Raw genomic sequence first — 21996 nt, 5'->3', positions numbered from 1 at the left:
TTCTCAAGTGCCGTGTAAGAGCATCCGCCAGATCAGCTGTATTACCCGCCGCCTATTCTTCGTCTTACTTTCTACTTTCTTCTATTTATACAACGCACCACCATGCGGTTCGTCTTGTACATAGAGAATCTTCCTCTAGCTCTATCTTTACGCGTTGCAAACACTTCTTTTTGACAATTACGAGTAGTCGGTCTTTATGACGTGTGAGTTTTGCTACCAAGCTTCGAGCGAGACCCCACGTTAGAGCCGGCAATCCTCCAGTGAATTGCATTTTAATTGCTACATTTTCCCCTTCTCTTCTTAAATGATCTAACTTCTACGCCTTCCCTCTCCAATTGCCCAATGGCTCCATCAGATACTCGCGAGAAGCCTTTCCATGTCGCAGTCTGCGGTAAACACTACCCCTCACCCGGCATCGGCATCTCCGCTCTAACAAACTCTAGGTGGGGGCATTGGAGGTCTTTGCATGTTGATCGGGCTTCTACGCCAAAATATCTCCTGCACACTCTATGAATCTGCTGCGGCCTTTGCAGAAATCGGCGCAGGGGTTTCTTTCGGACCTAATGCCGTGCGGGCAATGTCCTTGATAGACCCTGATATCAAGAAAGGCTATGATAGGATAGCTACCGGCAACGCATGGCCGGCGAAGAAGAACCTCTGGTTTGAATTCAACCTTGGACCTAAGGAGGATGGGTGGAAGGATTTGAAGGCCCCTGGAAAGGAGGGCCAGCGAATTGCACAGGTCGTGGCGTTGGATGTGGGGCAGAGTTCTGTGCATCGGGCACATTTTTTGGATGTGCTTGTCGACCTGGTTCCCGATGGCGTTGCGCAGTTTGGGAAGAGAGTTGAGAAGGTGGAGAAGAAAGGCCAGAAGATGCTCCTGACCTTCCAAGACGGTTCCACTGCTGAGGCGGATGCGGTTATTGGCTGTGATGGAGTGAAGTCTCGGGCGAGACAAATTCTTTTGGGAGAGGACCATGAGACTACAAATCCCACTTTCACCGGAAAGTACGCCTACAGAGGTTTGATACCCATGGAGAAGGCAGCAAAGGCTTTAGGAGACGAGCTGGCGAGAAATAGTCAGATGTATTTGGGTCGTCATGGACACGTCTTGACCTTCCCGATCGAAAATGGCAAGACTATGAACGTCGTTGCGTTCCAGACCAAGATGGATGGAAAATGGGAGGATGAGAGATGGGTTTTGCCAATGAAAAAGGAGGACATGTTCGCTGATTTCGAGGGCTGGGGCGAGAGTGTTCAGAAAGTCCTCTCAGTAAGTTCTGTTAACTGTGAAACCTTGATCATTGCATCCTAACCGCCCTAGCTTATGGAAAAACCTGACGTCTGGGCATTATTTGACCATCCTCCAGCACCAACATACTTCAAAGGACACTTCGCATTACTTGGAGACGCCGCCCATGCATCAACCCCACACCAAGGCGCCGGCGCAGGCCAAGCTATCGAAGATGCCTTCATTTTGTCCAACCTCCTGGGACAAGTGAATTCGGTAGATGAAATAGAGAGAGCCTTCTATGCATACGATGCCGTCCGGAGACCCAGGAGCCAGAAGGTCGTAGCGACCAGCCGCGATGCCGCCAAAATTTACGAATTCGAAGACGAGAAACTTAAATCCAATTTGGTTATGATTAAAAAGACGTTGGAAATGCGTTATGACTGGATTTGGAACGAAGATCTTCCCCAGCAGTTGAAGACGGCCGAAGCCATCATGGGTAGTGGGCAAGCTTGTAGATAGGAAACCTTAATCGATCGGATCGTCCCGGAGAGTAAATAGCTCCTTCAAGACATCTTCCGTCTTACCTCTGAGGGCATTGTGATACATTCCATTGGTGATGTACTGGCGACAGTTTTTGACCAATCTGGCCGTCTGCTGTGCGATAGCAAAATCGACGTACATATCGTCAATGAATGTGGCAGCGTAGAGGGGTACCTGTACACTTTAGGCCCTGTACTACTCCTGTACAGTAATTATTTGCTTACCTCGTTTCTAGCCAGTTGAAAGAGGTCGTAGAGTTCAGGCCACCCTGAATATTTGGCTATATCATCGGCAACTACGGCAAGCTTCTCGAGCTCAGGAAAGATGTCGAATAAGAAGGGAAATATCATTTCACCAGAGAAGAATAATGGGGCCTCGCTCACACTAGAAGCGGATTGCGGTGCTCCGGAAAGCCCTAAGTAGAAGATTAGCCATTGCTTGATAAAGGTTGTCCCGGAAAGATTGGCACATTGAGAGGCTGTCCCCGGAGAAGACTATGAATCGATTTGAAAGAGGAAACGACTCTCATACAAGCGAATTCCCGCAAGCTTCGACCCACTCGATCAGCCGCCCATTTACTCGCCCCGTTCTCACAGTAGATCGATTCGTGAAGGACGGCGTATATGACATTGTCATCAAAGCTGAGAGCGCTTTCAAGCGCCGAGAGAGTCGGACGAGTGATGAACTGAAATTGATGAATATCTCTGGAGCCCTCGGATTAGTATCAATAATTCCCAAATTGTAGAAGGAACTCAGGAGCCCTGGGAGCCGAGCTCCAAAGAGAAATGCGCATGCAAGCTCCTAGACTCTGAGCTTTGAAACATAAAGTAGCAATTAGGTATGGAGGTAAGCTTACCTCTTCATTCGAAAGACTAGATCATGGACCGAATCCAAACCGCCGTGCATACCGAAGTTCCTTCCCAGTGTCAAGAAGCCTCTTACTGTCAAGACACCGCCAGACGGCAATTGAAGACCTCCTTTGCTCTTGATGTGGAAGGCTAAGCCATGGACTGCGTCAATATCCTCGGGGTATTTCTTGTAGTAGGCTTTGTTTCTTTCTGCGCACTGGTTGACTAAGTCAGTGTCATGACTTTTCGATTCGAAACGCAGACCAGGGCTCAACACGCAAGGGTCAAAGGGATAGTAGTTCTGACCTTTCGGAAAGTGGCTCTGTAGACTTGTTCTGGAGTTTGGCCGATAGGAGGAAGTCCCCCAGTTGTAAAAACCTCACGGAGGCCGTGAGGGGCAAAACTCAAGTAGCTTAATGCTACGAAGCCGCCATAGGATTGTCCAAATATTGACCTGTAGCAAATAACGTCAATACATATGGTATTCAGGGGCATTGAAGGCTTAGAGACCAGTTGAGAAGATGAAGAAAGTATGCAACGGGTAAATGAAAAAAGACCAGTGCTCTGCTTGACCTGTTCCTGTCACACTGCAGGGGACACGTGCAAAAGCATCCTTACCATTTCTTGAGCTCACTTGGGTAGTCCTCAGTGAGTGTCTTTCTGACCGCTTCGCAATCCTTAACGATGCTATCTGCCCGGAACAGTTTCAGATAGTCCACTTGTCTGTGAACATCTCCTTGGAGGCCCAGGGTAGCTGCCGATATAGGGGTGCTAAGGCCAGTTCCACGCTGGTCGAGATATAACATCTGGTACCCCTTATCAAGGATCACCTGGGTCATTGGAGCTTCTTGCGGAGGTGGGCAGCCGAAGCCTGGTCCACCTTGGAGATAGACCATCCACGGCTTGTAGGACTTTTTACGAGCCTCCTCTTCGGACAGTGGAGCTGCTGGCTTCTCATACTTCGATACTGAACGGCCGAACAGCTGCAAAGTACCTCTATCTGGGTTGGAATAATCTCTGGGAACCTCAAAAAGCAGTTCCGAGACCTTGAGCTTTCCTGAACATGCTGTCAGCGCTTGTCTTCTGGTATCTCATTAATGAAAGGTTCCAGGGGAAGAAGACACGCTTCCCATTGCTCACAAAGCTTGGGAATATTGCTCGGCAACCGTCTTTTTCTCGAGGCCCTAGAGAAATCCCCACCCATGCAACCGCATCACCTGACTCTGAAAGCCTTACCAGGTATGAGGTGGGACTTGGACTCAACTAGCCTAGCAAAGGCCATGGCTAGGCTAATATGTCTAGTTTAGGACAAGGTTTGACTTCGTGAATAAAGCGAGGTGGGGTGATGTGGGTTGGTAGAATGAGGCTTGTTGAGCATTGAAGAAAGCCTTTGAGATCGGAAGAATTTCGCTTCTGCTCGCGCCCGACTGCGCACACTCCTTCATAGAATTCAGCCTTAAAGTCACAACACCGCAAGAGCCTGCTAGAGAAGATCTGAGGTGAGTAACAATTTGTCCTGGGCTCGGGAGAGCATGTCAGGGTGATAGGGAATGGTCTCATTGTCGTTGTCCAGCGCTCACTCCGTTCATTTAGAAACGGGCTGAAGGAAGCTCCCCTCTCTTGCACCAATAGCACTCCAAGTGTAGTGCGGGCCTTTGTTTGACCTGTCATTCAATCTCTCGTTACAGTGTTATTCAACCGCTTCCTTTATGGACTCTGGCTTAACTTCTTGCCTACCAGAGATAACTTGAAAATTCGGACAAAGTCACGTGGCCGGCACTTCTCATCTCATCTTTTGTGACAAAATGGCAAAAGACAAGAAGGGAAAGAGCGAGGGAAAGAAAGCGAAGATAGCAGAAAAGAAGCAGAAGCAAGAAAAGAAAGGGGTGAAGAAGGAGAAAGTCAAGAACTCCAAAGCCAACGACAGCGATGCCGAAGACGTCGACCTCGATGCCGTCCTAGCAGAATACGCCAAGAAGCAAGAGCAATTCCTCAAGGTCACAGAGTCACCCTGTGATCCACCAAGATCTCGAGCTTCTTCTACCTTGATTGCTTCACCTACGAACGACAACGAGCTTTTCCTGTTTGGTGGAGAGTATTTCAATGGAGCATTGGCGACTTTCTTTAATGATCTCTACGTCTACTTGATAAACCGAGACGAATGGCGATTGATCACATCGCCCAATACTCCTCTTCCGAGATCAGGGCATGCGTGGTGCCGTGGCGGCAATGCTGGAGGCATCTATTTGTTTGGAGGAGAGTTCAGTTCACCTAAGCAAGGTACCTTCTACCACTACAATGATGTAACCATACACTGTCTAGTCTCAAACAGATTCGATGCTCATACTTAACCAGTTCTGGCGTTGCGAACCCTCAACTCGAGAATGGACCAGGTTGGAAACCAAAGGCAAATCACCACCCGCAAGAAGTGGCCATCGAATGACATACTACAAAAACTACATCATCTTATTCGGGGGCTTCCAAGACACCTCACAGCAGACGAAGTATCTTGCAGATTTATGGCTCTATGATACTCAAAACTTCGTATGGCACGATCCCATGCTTCCGCTTGCGACGCAGAAGCCTGATGCCCGTTCATCCTTTACTTTCCTTCCCCATGAATCTGGAGCGGTGTTGTACGGAGGATATTCCCGAGTTAAGTCTACAGTGACTGGCAAGCAGACAAAAGGAGGTGGCCAGGCCCAACGCAATGTCCTAAAGCCCCTGGTACATCAAGATTGTTTCTTCCTTCGGATAACTCAGCCAGCCGCAGAGGCCCCACCCAATTCTCCTCCTACAGTCAGATGGGAAAGAAGGAAAAAGCCAGCTAACGCACCAAATCCCCCGCGTGCTGGAGCTACGATGGCCCATCACAGGGGCCGAGGAATAATGTTTGGCGGTGTACATGACGTGGAAGAGAGCGAAGAGGGGATTGATTCAGAGTTCTTCAATGGCTTATTTGCATGGAACATTGAACGGAATCGTTATTTTCCATTGTCCTTGAGAAAGCCTCGAACCAACCAACGCAAGCCTCAAGAGACGAGAAGTGGCCGTCGTGGAAGAGGTCAGGCAAATGAAGATGAGCTACTACGCAATCTCGCAGCACTGCAGACTGGAAAATCACTGGCAGATGCTGATGAGATGGATGTTGAGAAGACGACAGGTGATACGGATGAGAAGCAATTACCAGCCAAAGAAGTGCTTCAAGAGTTTCCTCATGTGCGATTCAATGCTCAACTCACTGTACAGGTACGTAGATGAAGATATCCTCTTCTTGCTCCTATAGTTTCATGTTTCTCTCTCTACACAATGTCCCAACTCTCCCAGGCAAGCGTTGATCAGACCTTTACTAACTTCTCCATCGCTTATAGGACGATGTTCTCTACATCTATGGGGGCACCTTCGAGAAAGGAGACCGAGAAATGACATTCGACGAAATGTACGCTATCGATCTCGACAAGCTCGATGGAGTGAAGCAGATCTTCCACCGTGAGCCAGACAACTGGCTCGGATCTGATGACGAGGACAGTGAAGAGGAAGATGGCAGCGATGAAGATGACGAGGACGAGGACGAGGACGAAGAGGACGAGGAGGGGGATATCAAAATGAGTGACGAGAAGCCTCTGCACACAGAAAGTACTCGGAAGTCGAAGAGAAAGGACAAAGTCGTTGCTCCTGGGGACGAGGCTAACGAGATGGCTTCGATACCTTCTACTTTCGATGATACGCCTGACGATGCCACATCCGCAACTTCTCCCGACGATAGCTTCCCACATCCTCGACCGTTTGAGTCCAGAAGAGACTTCTTCCAGCGGACCGGGAATGAGTGGCAAGAGGCGTTGATGGCTAGCTTGAGGTGGAAGGGTATACAACCCGAGACTTTGTCAGTCAAGGAGATCAAGACTAGGGCTTTTGAGATGAGTGAGGAGAAGTGGTGGGATTGCCGCGAGGAGGTCACCGCACTTGAGGATGAGCAAGAAGCTGCGGGAATTGGAGAGGTTGTTACACTGGCTGATAGGGCTGAAGCAAGTGGCGGGGTTGGAAGAAGGAGATAATGAAAAAAGAAATTGTAAATGAGAACGGGTCAACTTTTCCTTCCAGGCAATGCCGTAACGTGATAGAGACAACTCTTGGAGGGTGACCGTTCTTGCCAAGGTTAATCATGAAGAAGAAATTATGCTAGATTCTTCATAGATTTATTCTTACTCATGCGGGAAGAGCAGTCCCGCTCTGAAAAAGCCACAACGCCAAATTCTCCATTCCCCATTCCCCATTCCCAGCCCAATTTTATGCACCATACCTAGTAAAGCACTCCTCCTGATGAACCTGCAAACACTCCAAAGCGCAAACCCTTCCTCCACACCCTTTACACTTAACCCTCCCCCAATACCCACAAACCTCACAAAACTGCCTGATCGGCTTCATCCTATCCTCGTACACCCATGGTCCTCTCGCCTCGTTATAAGTCATTGGCGGCGCGGCCAAAAGTTTCTCGATCTCCTCTTGTGCGGGCATTGTCGGTATCCTCGATACCAGCAACGGATCTTTGTCTCCTGGGTGAGGGGTAGGAATTGTGGAGTTCCCCTGGGAGAGCAGGGGGGCGTCGGGCATGGGGATATCTTGGCTGGGTTCAGATTTAATGGGGAGAGGTGTGGAGGATTGGGAGGCGGTGGAGACTTTGCGGAGCGGGGTCGGTGTCGAGACTGTATTTAGGTCTTTCTTCTTGTGAGAACGGGTCCCTTTGCTGGTGAGATGAGGGGCAGTTGCGGCTGCTGCTAGCCCTGTTAAAGTGGGCGTGGCTCGTACAGCTGGTGCAGCTGGTGTTGAAACTGTAGGCTGGGAGGGCACAGGGAGAGACGAGAAAGCTTCGAAGTCGGAGAGATGGTTTGCGAAGGTCTTTTGGGACTGAAGGATCTTGCGGACGGCGGGAGTGCTTTTGCCATGGCTTACTGGTGATTGTAATTGTCAGATATGTTCGGAATAACTAGCCTTGGGAGGAGCTGGATTTATACCTCGTCCAGCATTGTCTTTATGCCGTATTGGCACCGGGATAGAGACGTCACGGTGGTTCTCGCGGTCCAGAGCAGCAAGCTCTCGTAGGATCTTCGCCTCTTGTTTTGCGGTGGTCTCATGCAGGCTTGCTGTGGGCTGGTTGCGAACGCGTGTGCGGGAAGAAGGCTGTAAGGCTGTGACCGAAGCATTGACGCTGGTATCAGGAACATAGGCCCATCCTGGGGCGGCTGTAGCCCTCGAATTTGCGACCTCTCTGACGCCGAAGTTAATCATTGTGTCATAAAACCATGTGTGTGGTGTTGCACTGGAAACGTTGTAGATGACAAGTCGCCTGGGGTTCTCGAAATGTTTTTCAAGGGTTGAGGCGAGGCTAGCACTTTCACATGTATCTTTTGAACCTTGGACTTCAGAAATGCTCAATCATGGAGATGGTATTTGAAATGCTTGCATTACGCATGTATTTGCTGCCTAGTATCCCATGCTTGCAGTCATAAGACTGCTATCTCCTAACTGTTGGTACATCCACAGACTTGGAATTTGCCATAAACCACTACTGAGTAAGAAACCGCTCCAAATTCCACAACATGCACATTCTACCGTATTATTTCATGTCCGTGCCCACTTATTTCTTCTTTTTGTTTAACTCATCAATCTTCTCCTCTAAACTTTGAACGTAGGTATGGACCCGTTGCACCGAGGCCTGCAAAGACTGTTGGAAGCAAGTAAGCAAATGTTCAAATTACTCGCGAGTCGAAGCAAAGCTCCGCCGATTCAGAAGGTCATCTACTGTGTATAAGTTGCGAAAAGAACTAAATGCAATAACGCACGTAGATATCTTCCGTCAGGAGCTCATTCGAGACCTTGTATTCCTCCAAGATGTAGTAGTAGACCCCGCCTCCTGCCAGTGTGCTTCCGAGAAGAAATCCGAACAATCTGGAGCGAGGCAGTATCAGCTAATGTGGTCGTGGCAAATTTCCACAGGGAGGAACGATTGGAGATAGTTTTGGACAGCTCCGAAGCAACTGGGAGGGCGGAAGTATAGGATGAATAACTGACCCTCCTCGAAAGGCACCGACTGGCTTTCGTACTGGCAACGGCGCGGCAACATCTGCGAGTCTTCGGGAGGACGGTTGAAAGCTTCTGGTAGTCCGGAGAGCTGTGCATGGCGACGCGACAGCGCGCATTGCTGGTGAGAGTATCCGCGATGCCATCGTGATTATTACGATTGAATAGAAGAGTTCCGGCGTGGAGGAGTTTGGATTCGAAATGACGAAGGTTGGAAGCTCTTGTGATGATCAATTGGTTGCTCTCGTGATGATCTTGCCCAAAGCTTGACGTCCTCCGGAAAAAGGGTGGAGCTTCCGCGGAAGCTCGCGGCTGACAAACGAGGCAAATTTAAGGGGAGAGATGGCTGGCAGGACCACGCGCATGTCATTTGGAGCCAGGACTGTAAACTGCTGTGTTTTTTCATTGCCCATTTGTTCACGTTCACGTCAACTATATTCAACTAATGCACTGGTTTCGGAAAATGCAAATCTCAAATCCCAATGTTCCCAGGACCAAATTCATCACTCCGAGAAGGACCATGTATTGCCAACACGCCTCTGAGTTCGCAGAAGAGAGATAATACAGAGTGCAACGAAAGATTTTTACTCGAATTCCTCCGCCCCTACAACTCATCATGGTCCTCAGCTGCAGCGGTCTTAGCAGCTTCAGTTGCCTCGCTCGCCTTGGATGAAACAGTCTCCTTGACCTCCTCAGCAGCGCTCTTGACAGATTCGGTGGCAGCAGCAGCTTGCTCGGCCATTGACTCAACGACTGGCTTCTGTGCCTCCTCGGTCTCTTCTTCATAAGCGACCTCGATCTTGTATTTGCCGTTCTCCTGGACAAACTTGATGAGATCCTCGATACTACGGCTTCCGCTGTAGGTAACTGGGTTCTTCTTATCACCAGCCTTGTAGAGCTTGATGGTTGGGAAGCCCTGGATCTCATCGGGGACATCGTTCAATGTAGCATCGACCTTCGCAATGGTGATCTTGTCCTCGTGGCCAGCATCAACATACAACTTGCCGAGGATGTCATACTTGGGTGCGAGAGCCTTGCAGTGTCCACACCATGGCGCATAGAATTCAATCAGGACATCCTTGGCATCATCCAAGACAATGTCATCGTAGTTCTTGGCAACAACGATTTGGACAGGGCCATCTTGCTTCTCCGGAATAGGCTCGGACTTGATGCTGGGCTCAACATTTCCATCAACGAAATCCTGAACAAACTTGCCAATGAGCTCGGCGGTGATCTTGGCCTCCTGGTCAAAGGGGAATTTCTTGTTGTTGACGGTATCTTGGATGGCGAAAGCAGGGAATATATCAGCCTTGAGGTTCAGGTTGCCAGCGTGGGCGCCGAATGCCTTAGCATCAATAGTGGCAAAGCTAACTTTGCCTCTGTAAAGCTCGGCAACGTCTCTGAGGGCAGTGGAGAGGGTGGTTCGCTCCTCCTCGGTCTCGGCGAAGATGTATGCCAACGGAATGCCAGTGGCCATGTAGCCAGCGTAGGTCTCTGGGCCAACCTCGCCAATCAATGGGATGGATGTGGTCTTGGCGAACTTTTCAATAGCCTCTACATCGAAAGCCTCGCTGAAAACAGCTTTGCCCTCATCGAACGACTTGTAGAGAACAAGAGATGGGAATTCAACACCCTCAGCCTTGGCGACCTCCGCATCGCTGCTCGCACCAAAAAGGTAGTCGTCACGGAGCTTCTCGGCAACGGTAGTGAATGTGGTGTTTGATGCGTTATCATCAGCCGCAAAGTATGCAACCAAAACGACTTTGTCGGCAGTCTTGAAATCGGGAAGTGTCTCAGCAGTCAAGATTGACACGGCAGGGAGGGATTGCTTGGTCATATACGAAACAATCCTAGACGTGAAAGTCAGTTATCGACAGATCGGAAATATCTGGATTCACTTACGCAGGAGCCTTTCGTGCACCAGAGTATGGGCTAACATTGTCTGGGCCACGGAAAACCTTCAGTGTTGGGTATCCCTCGACACCAAAAGATTGGCAGAGGTCCGCCTCCTCGGTACAGTCAACCTTAGCAAGCTTGATGTTCTTCTCCTTCAATGTGGTCGCCGCCTCTTCGTACTCGGGAGCAAGAGCTTTGCAATGGCCACTGTTAGAATCATTAGTAATCTAGTGAGAACAGGTGTCTTCCAGAGAATTTGCTCACCACCATGGCTGGATTGAAGAGCAGGACGTTAGCAAAGTTCTGAAAATGTGCGGGGTCAAATGGGACATACTGCGAAGACTAAAAGGCCAAAAAGTGTTAGCTGTCAAATACGGGTTGAGGTTGCGCCGAGGCTGAAGGTGGCTTACACTCTGCAAGAACCAGGTCATTCTCCTTGACAAAGTCGGGGAAGGTGTCCTTTGTGAGGGAAGCAACATCTGAAGCGGAGGCAATGGTAGCGCTCAAGAGGCCAATGGCCACTGTCGTGAAAGTCCGCATGTCGACTGTAACTGAAGTTCACGGGCGGGCCTGCCAAAGCGTCAGGACAACGTCAGTTCCAGAGTAATCCAGGAATAGATCGATCTGGGACGGAAGTAGAGAGTGGGCAAAGTGCAGCAAACAGGTGGGTAGGCAGAACTGACCTCTGGAATGGTTGTCAAAAAGAAGGTGGTTTGGTTGGAAAGCAGAATGGCCGAGGAGAATTGAGGAGATGTGGTCCCTTTATTCAAGCTGGCTCTCCAGCTTCGCTAAAAATATACACCCTCCGCCTCCGCCTCTAGCGTCTTTTGATAAGCAGCGGGAGTTCAGAACAGCGTGTCTTCTACGACAGGGGACATGGAAGGGGAAGGGGGGCATGCGCCTCCGGTTACTGTAGTCGTGATGCACCGAAATCCGGGCCGAAAATCGTCATTTTCTATAATAACTTCCATAACAATGACAATTAAATTTTTACAATTTTACAGAAGGCAACCCTATAGACTGCGCATTAATTGATTTTATTTTTTAAAGGGAACCTAAGTGTGCTGGCTGCGAAAGAAATTAATCGGGGGTTTGATTTTCAGGCGGTTGTGTATCATGGCCACTTGTCCTATGCGAACACTCCCTGTTTTCGGGCAATTTCACTTAAACCTACTTTTTATTGCAAAACTGTTTCCTAACTGTCGGAATAGCTGCACTGCGAATTTCCTAGTCATGTGACTAGTCATGTGAGCTCGCGTCGCAGGCGTGACTCGACCGGTAGACTAGTCCCCTTTAGGCTTAGCAGATTTAGGGATCGCATATCAACACCACGATACTGCGATCCTTACTTCTGAACAACAACAACTTCACCAACCTTATGCAAATAGCACTTCCACGCCTACGTGACGGTGCCATGCGTTACTGGTGAACCGACACTAACAAATAAAACTTTACTACATTACGGCCCCTATTAACAAGAAGTATATCAGATTCTAAATAGGTTCTTCATTAATTTTATGTTGCAGGGCAGGCTAGCAGGTTCAGGTTGGCACTTGCACGCAAGCGAGTCCTACTTAGCTAGTTTCTCAGACAGAACTCAATGAATCATCTTTCACGACAACCATATGCATTCAACATTTCTTTTAAACTCTTAGACTAATAGATATTCAAGATACATTAAAGGAGGCCTTTCCAAATATTTACTTTTTATTAAGAAATTCGTGGTAAAAGTTAATTTATAGTTTGAAAAAGAGATTGGCAGTCAAAAATTGCCAGAAAACAGGGAGTTTTCGCATGTGACTGCAAGCGGAGGTCCGTGGGGGGGGGGGGGGGTGGCAAAGCCCCTGTGGCGCATGAACGAACTGTTTAGAAAGTCCATGAGGTGGGCTCATCCGTCATTAATAAAGCACTCCTACACCACACCAGACATTTCTAATCGAGTGACAAAAGGCAATGTCTCGTTATATAAGCCCCAGCAGATGCCCACGATAATGGCAGAGGCATGACCCCTTGACCTCCCGCTGACTACCGCTTCAAGAATTGAGGGAGGACACGCCACCGATCCAATCGTGGCTGATGTCCGCGCATGCCAGAGTACTATGGCCATGGACATTTCAAGCGCACAGCCAAACTTACCGGGGAAGATCCCTTTCCCAAGCCATTTAAGCATCCATATTCTTTTTGATGGGACAGGCTTGGATAAGGCTGTGGTATCAGCGCATCCCCACCGAGCCCCTTTTGACGAAGACGGCTCGTAATCGAGTCAACATTACAGATAGGGGGGTCCTGTCGGCTCGATCATCGGAGGCAGCATCGATGGGTAAATATCAAGAGATAGCCTTCTGTTGGGATATAATGTTTTGTACTAATACGACTTAGATTGAATTGTTAAAGTCTGAAAATAATATCTGGCCTCTCTCCTTTAACAGATGCCACGTACCACTTCGGTCACTAGGAATTCTTGCACTATCTGTTACACAATATAGTTCAACTCTGTTGTTTTCATTTCTCGCCAATATTGTAGAATTGCCGCCTCGGGAGTCAAAGATTGGCATTTCGCAAGTCTCTCCTTCAATCTTTGAAATCTCCTTGAAGCTCTCCTTGGTAACTTTTGGGATTGTCCATAACCCCTGAATGAAATAAAACAAGTAGAGAAGTGCATTTATGCATCGCTAAGTAGACGCCCTTGCTTGTTGGGCTCTCTGCAACATGGCATCAAGAGAAAACCCCTGATCCATACTGTCGAACAAGAGCTGGCGGGATGGACCACAGAGTCTCAGCAGATCCAGACTGGCTCAGATTTGCAAATAGGAAGTTGCCACTTGATGGTGTGCTGATATGTCTCGCCTCCTAGGCAGAGAGCCTCAGCAATGCAACTGGGATGGCAAATCCATCTTCAAGTTGAAGTTGATTAACTTGCTCAAGACCAAAAGAATCCTGGCAATGTTCACGGGGAAGTCGACATGCTAGTTCAGCTGGTGGCCATCCCGGTCCACGCCATCGATTATTTGTTTGTTTGCTTGCTTCGAGCTGTTGTTGTGAACCTATCATTGAAAATGTGAGGTGGCATTACGCTTGTGTTGTTACTTCCCCTTTCGCAAGGTTTTGCTAGTCTCGAGCAAAACAACCCACCAAAACTGTCCCTGCCAATTCTGATTCGAGTCAACCTCCATCCCCTACTATCAGGATACCCTTTCCCGTCTGTTGCCAACCTTGGTCCGACCCCGAGATCTGTGGCTACGTCTATCATCAATGGCCACCTATCTGCGACGTAGATCTTGCACCGAGTGAGGTCTCTCTGGAAATTGGTCAGGGTATTGGCAATGGATATTCCACCCCTCAATCGACCCGCCAGCCGCGACAAAAGCATCGGTGAGAGCTTCACGATGCGTCCTCGAGCTGGAAGTGCGATAGACCCGACCGTCAACGGGCTGATGGCTCGGGGATCTGACGAGAATCGGTCTCCTGCTACCGTCCCGAGGGCATTCAAAAGCATGCTGAAGACTACGACAGAGACCGGGGATATCGGAATGTTCTCCATCAAGCCGTCTCGCGTTCCACAATCCATGAGTACCCCTCGAAGAATTGGTGCGAGCTACAATGAAGACGGCTTGCAGAAATCGAGACAAACCTTCCATCCGTTTGGAGTACCCAATGTCGACGACAGGCGGCGATTGCCTTCGTATGCGAGAGATACCACATCAGAGGTCATTTCCATGTACGAGACTGCAAGCCAGAAATCTGCTAGTCGACTCTTCAATGACCCTGACTATCGATCTTATTCCATGACACAAACATCATATTCAGCTTACACCTTGTCGAATCATCGCTCATATGCAAGTCTCCGAAGCCAACAAGACGGCAGTGGACACCTTCAACGTCCGCGGTCTCCCTTCGCGTATCCTGCACGGCTCAGGCGCCCTGGTTTTCGTCCATCATCCCCAGCACTGACAGATGGTGGTATTGTTGATTACAGCCGCCGTGCAGAGATTGATCGAAAGGCCTATGTAGGTTGCCTTGCTCGCCGTCTGTCATGGTCCATCATTTTGATACTCCGCCAGACTTCAGGCGCAAGTCACTAACACATGGCTATAGGGAGGTCATAGTACTTCTTCACCATCATCTCTTTACGCTCAAAAGCGGAAGCCTCCCTTGTCACTTCGCCAAGACGCCAACAGATCTACTCATTCTCTTCTCAGCCAACCTTCACCTCCACGCCGATCTCCGAGTCCTGGCCTAAGGCAAAGCAGCGGAAATATAGCCCAGGACTGGAGTCGGAGAAATGGCTCGTCCGGAAATACCTCACCTGCTCGAAGCACCTTCAGCCTTGCCTCAACAGTCAATCTTTACGCCACTGTGTCCGGGACATCGAATGCCACAACACCAGGAAAATTGGCCCCGCCTTCTCCGCTGTACTACGACTACACGGAAGACTTTGAGGTCGATGGCTACAACCGGGCAGAAGAGTCGCTGGGTTCACCGCCACATTTCAGTATCGACAAAACGATTCCCGAGGAGCGGCGCGCAAGTGCTGAGCGTCCTCCATCCATGGAATCTCGGGTGCATCGATTGAGCAGTAGTCCTCGACCTCCTTCTTCCCCAACACCAACACCGGCTAACCCAAAGCCATTGGAAGGCACCCAAAACCGAATGGTGGCTCTGCTGAGTGGAGAGCAGTTTGAATCAGTCCAGCCTTCACACAACAAGAGACATACTTCAATCCGAGAAACCAACAATTCCATCGATAAGAAGATTGTGAGATTGTCAGGTCTAGGATTCGGGGCTCAAGAATTGAGTACACATGTTGAAGAAGCTTTTGGACTTCTCCCAACGAATTCGTTCGAGGTTTCCGTATCTCAAAATGAGTCAGAAGAGGTTACTTCTGGAAACCTGAATGGTGAAGTACTTGGAGGAAAAAGGGGCAAGATTGCAGAAACTCAGTTCATGTCGAGCTTCTCCAACAGATGTGATGCGTATCCACCTCGTTTATCGTCCCTTCCTTCAACCAGAAGTGGATCACGGACCGATGCCATCACAACTCATGAGGGAGAGCGGAGCATAGACACCACGACCCATGCCCGGGCCTCCCCAGATCCGGTCCAGCTTCCTCGGGCTTCGACTTCTCTGCCTGACTCTTCCAGGTCGAGAGATATGGAAACAGCTGCACAGGGGTCAAACTTCGCGTCTGCGTCGACTTCAAGCCAGAGTCGACTCCGCTCTAGCAGTGGATTCAAACCCATGGATCCAGGATTTGCTGAGTTGACCGACCTCCTAAAAACTCTTGAGCAATCAAATCGAGGAAGACACCCCGCGAAGGCGCAGCCGGTGTTCACAGCTCCTATTGAGACCCCAATCTTAACCCCACCCTACCCGAATGGGTCGGTGCTATGCAGCACAAATATAAATCACGCTCAGTCGCCTATCATCACTTCCTCCAATAGACCCTCTACAAAAGAACTTCATGCTAGCACTCAGATTCAACCAACGAAGCGAAATCAGCTTTATAATGGAGGTCGAAAAGCAGTTGCACCGACTCTTGCGACATATGAAGGATTTGATGCGCCCATATTCAACAACCAAACGGCAATACGAGCTATACCACGTTCCAGTTCTCCAATGCTCGCCCCGAAGCCAATATCACCAGCAAGGCAATTGAAATTGAAGAACAGTGTTCCCCAATTGATGAAGGCTCTGCCAACTCTGCCGGCTGAACCGCTGGTCCGAGCCACATCACCAATTAATGCCCTCAAATCAACTGCACATGAGATGCCATATCATTTCTCTCCCTTGATACCAGAGCTGAGCCCTCCGCCGGTGCAAGAATCACGCCACGAATCCCACAAGGTCGTGTCGGCCCAAGGGCCTCCGGTTCCTCCAAAGGAAGAGGTATTAAAGGCTCGGGCTGCGTTTGGGTCACGATCTAGTGAAGCTATTTCGGAGCAGCCACCGTCTTCAGGTTCGCCGACAATATCACAACCTCTGCCCCGCCTCAAACTCAAGATGAAGAGTTTTACGAATCTGCGACCGCGTTCCCCACCCAGTCCCAGACCGTGGGAGAGGGAGGAGATTCAAACTTGCTCGATTCCTGACCCAGACGCTCCTGTACAGGAACCGGCCCAAAGCGAGAAACCTGCAAACCCTAAGCCACCAAAGTTCAGACTGAAGATTACTCGAGCATCCACTTCTACCTTTGGGACTGTTCGTGTGAATCGAGAATCTGGAGAATCAGGGGTGGCTGCAGGATTCCATTTACCCAGCCACAAAGACTTGTTCACATCCACTTCTGGAATTGACAACATTTTCCGACAAGTAAGCCAGCATCTTCACTCTAGAAAGACTAGTGTGGCCAGCAATACTGGATCCGAGTCCTTTCGTCCCTCAACGTCATTGCTAAGTCCAAAGTCGCATCTTGCACCTAAAACCACATCTCCGACCATGGATTTCGACATTTCAAAACCTCAGTCAACAAAACCCTTACTTGCCCATGAGGCTCGTAACGTCCTTTCTGACAATACTTCTCATATGCAAGGCCATGGTGGTATGCGAGGCAGACTTTCCAATTTGACGGCTCGGGTTGCACCTCCCTATGCCAATAGGATTGGGTCACAATCGTACGATGATCTCACGTGGAGAGACAGAAATCTACCAGAGGCTACAGCACCAATAGCACAGAGATCTGCATGTAATCTGCACAGCAGGAGCAAAAGCACCGAGTCCAAACCTCTTCGCCGTTTTGCCGAAAGAATGCATCACCATAGATTGAGAGAGAAAGTCCAAGGATGGGTTAAGGAAGCTCGAACGGTCATCAAATCTCGTATGAAGTCAAGAAGCACCACTGGATCTGGCCAGGATGAGGTCGGCCCATAGGTGCGGAATGTGGCGTTTGCTCTTGCGTATTGTTTGAAGTTAAGGTCATTGATATTGCGCTAGTTGCTGTTACTTTTTGTCTAGTCTGTGCTGTCAGGCTGTCAGACTCTCTCTCTCTCTCATGGAGCCATTATGTTGTGGAGTGCAGGACCGCTAGAGGATGTTTGTGGCCGTAGGGTTGAAGCTAGGCTGGGCGGCATGGCACTAGGGTACTTTGAATCGTTGCCTGGCCCCAACTTATCAATTCAATGAACTTTACTACAGTCCCTCTTGCATCATGGAAGAGCTTTAGGTGCATAATTGTGGTCCCTGACTCGTCGATATAAGGGTCGTGTCTCACCACTTGCAACAGAAGTCGCCTTGAGATCTAGACCGTAGTGGACCGTAGTGGACCAGAGTGTGATGATTACTGCCGTGCTGATAACTGGAGAAATGACCTTGGAGCACAGACATCGATGCTTCCCATGATTACAGGACTTCTTGAATAGTGACTACGATGGAAAAGACTCCGCTAGAGAAGTCCCACTTCTTCAACAGAACCAACCCCCTTTAACATCCCGGAGTCGAGCTCGTCGGACGATATTAGCTAATTAGAGTGACCGACCGACCCCGGTTTCGAGTTTTCCAATTGAAATCTTTCTATCTATTTACTGTACGCCTATTTGAGGAATCCGAACTAAGCACTCCAACGCTAGGAGTCGCAAGAGCTCCGGAATAAATGCATTAGTGAACACTGATACTTGAGAATATGGCACAAGCACCAGTTTGAATCAAAACTTCGATTCAGCCTACACATCGAACACTGTCTGACAGTTTTTGAGCCTTCGGTCAACAGTAAGGGCCCTACAATTCTTCCAGATTGGCCACTGACCAGAGTCTAGAAGCTATCCGACAATCTAGAACTCTCTTGGTCCAGCAAATCCAACGTGGCCCTCCTACGCAAAGTACGCTATGGACACAACAATCTCCACAACCGAAACGTATAACGACCCTCGTGTCAAGGCAGCCGCCTTTCGAGAACATGCCGACATGCCGTATCTGTCTCGACCTGAATCTCAGAACAATAGCATGACAGTACCGGTGTACGTCTTCACTGAGTTCACCGAGTACGGAAACTACACTCGAGAGACAGTATACACTCGTCCATCCACTGAACAGCCAGCTACGACTTCTGAACCCAACTCCTGGAAACGGAAGTTCTCACTCCCCGCACCGATCAAGAAAGCTCACAGCGAGAAGAAGCGGCCTGCAGACTTAATGGATGAAGAACCCAGTCCTCAGCGCTCTCCTGGCTCCGGCTCCAAGAGGTTCTTTCCTGCTTCATACTTCCATCGACCTTCGATCATCAGACGAAATGCCTGGATAGGAAACCCAAAGAGAGAAGAGATCGGGGAGTGTGAGCAAGCTGATGCTACAATGACTGGCATAGAGCAATTCGCGTTGCCTGGGCCTGCCCTCGCTGTCCGCGACCCGCAACCCGAGCCTGCGGGTACAACTCAGCAGCGCCCAGTTGAACGTATTAATGTGAGTGCCACCCAAGAAGAAAGGCCCCGGAAAATGGCTCGACTTAGTCCACTTGCATCTGTTCCCTCGTTGTAATTCTGTAAGTTCGTTTTTCCCCACGCTTGAAGAGTATTGTGGCCTCGGAGAAACGGAAGGAAGGAAGGAAGCGAGCGGTCAAGTGATTATATTCTTGAAGAAACTTTGCGAAAAGGGTACTGTGGTGGAGATTGACTTGGAACTTTCAGCCACATGGTGTTTCACCAGTCAAGCACCTTTTCATGTCCCGTGCATTTTCTTTTCTCTAAAAATGGGCGAAGCACAGCTTCATGAGTACTGTTCTCTTGATGCTCCTGATTCAGTTCATAAAATCCACCAAAAGAAAGTTGGGCACACTGTGTCAGACTGACTGTTCCTTGCTCTCATTGTTTATCGAATTTTTGCACGTAACGATATGGAATCAAGATGCTGACGATTTCATTCAGGTCAAGGAGGAAGTAGCCGCTCAAATTGCTGAGTCCAAGTTGATGCTGCGAGACTTCACCAGTCCACCACAGAAGACCAGTTGGTGGCGAGTTAGAAAGTTTTCTTTTTAAGATGTCCTAGAATACAGCACCGCCAATTATAAACACCCTCTCTTCCTCTCGTTTCACCCACTGGATGACTTTGTTTGCGCCCTGGGCCAGGCCAGCTCGCGAGGCATTTGGACCCGCGACGCAGTAGAACTCAAAGACGGGCGTTGTCCAGGCGAGTGAGATGCTGTCGCGACTCACGCAGTGGAGTACTTTGAGGTGTGAGTGTTTGGCGTGTGTTGATGCGTGCAAGTTATGGTATAGAGTCATAAGTCTGTATATCTTGTCAGCTTCGATATTGGATCTAATGTACATACCCTATATAACCTGCCCGGAGGAGCGAAATAAGATGTGGCTATTATGAATTAACGTACCTTCGTCGAGCAAGAAGATTGCTGAAGTGAGGTGAGAACGATGGCATGGTAAATTGAACATTCGCCCGCGATTTGTAAAGAAAGTGCTTCAACTGAGTTCCTGGCACAATATCTGTCGCGCTCGGACGCCCTTGACGGACAGCAGTCTTTATGATCTCCATGCTGCCGTTCTTTTCTAATTGCTTGACTAGGTCGTCTCGCATCTGCTTCAGCTCGAAGAAACTTTCCTTATCTGCACTGATGAGAAGGATTGCAATCTCATCCTCTCGGCTTGTGCTATGCGCGGTTGAGGGTCGCTCATCGAGATCTCCACCGTCGTCGAAAGCACTCAGAAAGCTCACGTACATGTAGAGATATCCTCTGTTGTTGAAACCTGGAAGGCAAACTGGAATCCAATTTTCTCCACCACCAGCTTTCACGCTCCCAGCTTCGAAGAGCATGTTGAAGATTAACTGGAGATCACTCGGATGGAGGGAGTGCCGCTTAGGTCTCACCACACTAACAAGTCGCCCGCCAGCGACAATGAGGCCGTATAGAAGCTTCTCGGTACGAGCTTTAAGCAGAGTATTGTTGATCACATGGCGTTGCGATTTTCGGATCTTGAGACACTCAAGAGCCGAGAGGAGGGCGGATGGAGAGCCCTTGGTAAATGTGTCCGCGAGAGAAGAGAGAAGCGTCTCGGTACCTTCGAGGGGTCTCCGAAGATCCGTATTGGGCCGATTTGTGAAAAGGTGCGTAAGCGTAGGTAGGGTCAAAGTTGAGAGAATTTGCATGTATAATGCTTCCAGTTGAGACCTGAGCTGCGCATCGCTTTCCCCAATCCTGCTAATAGCAACGAAATATAGCGGCCCATCAGTCGACACCACGAACCTCGTCTTTCCAGCAGTAAATCCCATCAGCGGGTCTTTTGAGCCCTGAAAGAAAGAGATAATGGTTTGTATGATCCCAATGTAGCCATTGATAAGATTTTGATCTCCGTGTCTACTATATATCGGCTTCCCAGCAGATGATAGAATCAGATAGTGCTTGAGTTTTGATTTCCACTGGAGCAGAAGTTCTTCTGATATAAGTATTAGCATGGACTGGCAAATTTGAGCAATAATACCACCTTCATTGCCCCCCTTTTGATCCACGGCTTCTATCTCATCGAATTCGTGATCAAAGTCAACCAGGGACAAGTCCTCATAGTCCACTTTCTCAAAAGGATTCACAGTTTCGGCTTGAGTACTTAACAGCTTCCAAGCAGGACTCTGCGAACTCAGCCCCTCATCTAACAGGCTTGCGAGATCCCCATTTGCCCTCAATGTTGGCGCATAGCTCATAAGGCTTGTAGCATCGTCAATGTCGCTCCCATTGCGACCCTTCCTGCTCGGTGTGCTCTGTCCTCCAGAAATCGCCGAGATAGATACCGCCTCTGAAACAGTCCGACTGGCTGGCGTCGAGAACGTTCCCCTTGTTCCATCTGGGAAAGATAAAGTCTGTATATCGACCGAGGATATTGCCGTCGTAGGTTTTGCCTGCAACGCTGGTCGCATCGTTGAAGCCGAGGGAGCACTCGGCAGGTCTGCCTGCAGGAGGGACGGCCTTGGGGGGAGAGGAGGTCGCTGCTCTTCTTCTTCATCATGGTCCCCAGTTGTGCCTGCAGAGCTCGAGGTGGCCGGCCTTGTATCTCCCGCTCGCTTTGAAGCGTCTTTGCCTCTGTTGCCGGTCATCGAATCGCTGGTGCCATTCTTCGACGTTGCCTGCACCGTCGGCGTTGTATCATCTGCCGCATATACTCGGTCATGGAAATGGGTAGATGCGCTCGAGAAGTCTGGAGAAGTTCCCATAGAACCAGCGGGTCCCGACGGTTTGGTTCATCGCGGGACGTCATCAGAATTGCCCTGCAGGAAGGGCGTTGGTGCTGCAGGGATGCGTTGAAAGTGAAGTTTAGCGAATAGGCAGCCTGCAGCAAGAGGCCACGCACAGCGCGAAAGCTTCAGCCTTGAGAAGCAAGGAGCAGCACCTTGGTGACACCTGTCTTGTGACTTTCTATGAAGAAGATGCGCACTCCATTCGAAAGATGCGAATAGCAGCCGGCATCTCTT

At 49.4% G+C, this 21996-nt stretch overlaps 9 protein-coding genes across 9 annotated transcripts; 4 read left to right on the top strand and 5 right to left on the bottom strand.

Annotated features, from left to right (window-relative positions):
- Nucleotides 1–342: 342 nt before the first annotated feature.
- K444DRAFT_636982 (salicylate 1-hydroxylase-like protein) lies at nt 343–1753 on the top strand (the record flags this gene model as incomplete). Its single annotated transcript, XM_024884066.1, has 3 exons — nt 343–391; nt 444–1273; nt 1325–1753. 3 exons carry the CDS (start codon nt 343–345, stop codon nt 1751–1753), a joined length of 1308 nt encoding a protein of 435 aa, XP_024728624.1.
- Nucleotides 1538–3670, bottom strand: K444DRAFT_238112 (alpha/beta-hydrolase). Its single transcript, XM_024871286.1, has 6 exons — nt 3241–3670; nt 2929–3076; nt 2631–2839; nt 2306–2478; nt 1999–2189; nt 1538–1948 (listed from the first exon to the last, which is right to left on the bottom strand). The coding sequence occupies exons 1-6, from the start codon at nt 3516–3518 to the stop codon at nt 1760–1762; spliced, it is 1188 nt and encodes a 395-aa protein (XP_024728623.1). The 5' UTR covers nt 3519–3670; the 3' UTR covers nt 1538–1759.
- A 555-nt stretch (nt 3671–4225) lies between these two features.
- Nucleotides 4226–6810, top strand: K444DRAFT_238086 (galactose oxidase). Its single transcript, XM_024871285.1, has 3 exons — nt 4226–4925; nt 4978–5871; nt 5994–6810. Exons 1-3 carry the CDS (start codon nt 4428–4430, stop codon nt 6675–6677), a joined length of 2076 nt encoding a protein of 691 aa, XP_024728622.1. The 5' UTR covers nt 4226–4427; the 3' UTR covers nt 6678–6810.
- A 99-nt stretch (nt 6811–6909) lies between these two features.
- K444DRAFT_647728 (uncharacterized protein) lies at nt 6910–7908 on the bottom strand (the record flags this gene model as incomplete). The annotated part of the gene is made up of 2 exons (XM_024885374.1): nt 6910–7571; nt 7635–7908. 2 exons carry the CDS (start codon nt 7906–7908, stop codon nt 6910–6912), a joined length of 936 nt encoding a protein of 311 aa, XP_024728621.1.
- A 349-nt stretch (nt 7909–8257) lies between these two features.
- K444DRAFT_647727 (uncharacterized protein) lies at nt 8258–8846 on the bottom strand (the record flags this gene model as incomplete). The annotated part of the gene is made up of 3 exons (XM_024885373.1): nt 8258–8344; nt 8463–8568; nt 8692–8846. 3 exons carry the CDS (start codon nt 8844–8846, stop codon nt 8258–8260), a joined length of 348 nt encoding a protein of 115 aa, XP_024728620.1.
- Nucleotides 8847–9304: 458 nt separating this feature from the next.
- On the bottom strand, nt 9305–11136 carry K444DRAFT_636977 (protein disulfide isomerase; the record flags this gene model as incomplete). The annotated part of the gene is made up of 5 exons (XM_024884065.1): nt 9305–10550; nt 10603–10803; nt 10861–10868; nt 10931–10938; nt 11007–11136. The coding sequence occupies 5 exons, from the start codon at nt 11134–11136 to the stop codon at nt 9305–9307; spliced, it is 1593 nt and encodes a 530-aa protein (XP_024728619.1).
- A 2783-nt stretch (nt 11137–13919) lies between these two features.
- Nucleotides 13920–17722, top strand: K444DRAFT_669442 (uncharacterized protein; the record flags this gene model as incomplete). Its single annotated transcript, XM_024887528.1, has 2 exons — nt 13920–14603; nt 14692–17722. The coding sequence occupies 2 exons, from the start codon at nt 13920–13922 to the stop codon at nt 17461–17463; spliced, it is 3456 nt and encodes a 1151-aa protein (XP_024728618.1). The 3' UTR covers nt 17464–17722.
- Nucleotides 17723–18212: 490 nt separating this feature from the next.
- Nucleotides 18213–19177, top strand: K444DRAFT_237898 (uncharacterized protein). The gene is made up of 2 exons (XM_024871283.1): nt 18213–18297; nt 18345–19177. The coding sequence occupies exon 2, from the start codon at nt 18415–18417 to the stop codon at nt 19060–19062; it is 648 nt and encodes a 215-aa protein (XP_024728617.1). The 5' UTR covers nt 18213–18297; nt 18345–18414; the 3' UTR covers nt 19063–19177.
- A 143-nt stretch (nt 19178–19320) lies between these two features.
- Nucleotides 19321–21774, bottom strand: K444DRAFT_620790 (DUF254-domain-containing protein). The gene is made up of 3 exons (XM_024881781.1): nt 21018–21774; nt 19910–20969; nt 19321–19809 (listed from the first exon to the last, which is right to left on the bottom strand). Exons 1-3 carry the CDS (start codon nt 21736–21738, stop codon nt 19566–19568), a joined length of 2025 nt encoding a protein of 674 aa, XP_024728616.1. The 5' UTR covers nt 21739–21774; the 3' UTR covers nt 19321–19565.
- Nucleotides 21775–21996: the final 222 nt, after the last annotated feature.

The sequence above is a fragment of the Hyaloscypha bicolor genome (assembly GCF_002865645.1).
Source record: "Hyaloscypha bicolor E unplaced genomic scaffold K444scaffold_182, whole genome shotgun sequence".
NCBI lineage: Eukaryota > Fungi > Ascomycota > Leotiomycetes > Helotiales > Hyaloscyphaceae > Hyaloscypha > Hyaloscypha bicolor.
This window is presented reverse-complemented; position numbering and strand designations above follow the sequence as displayed.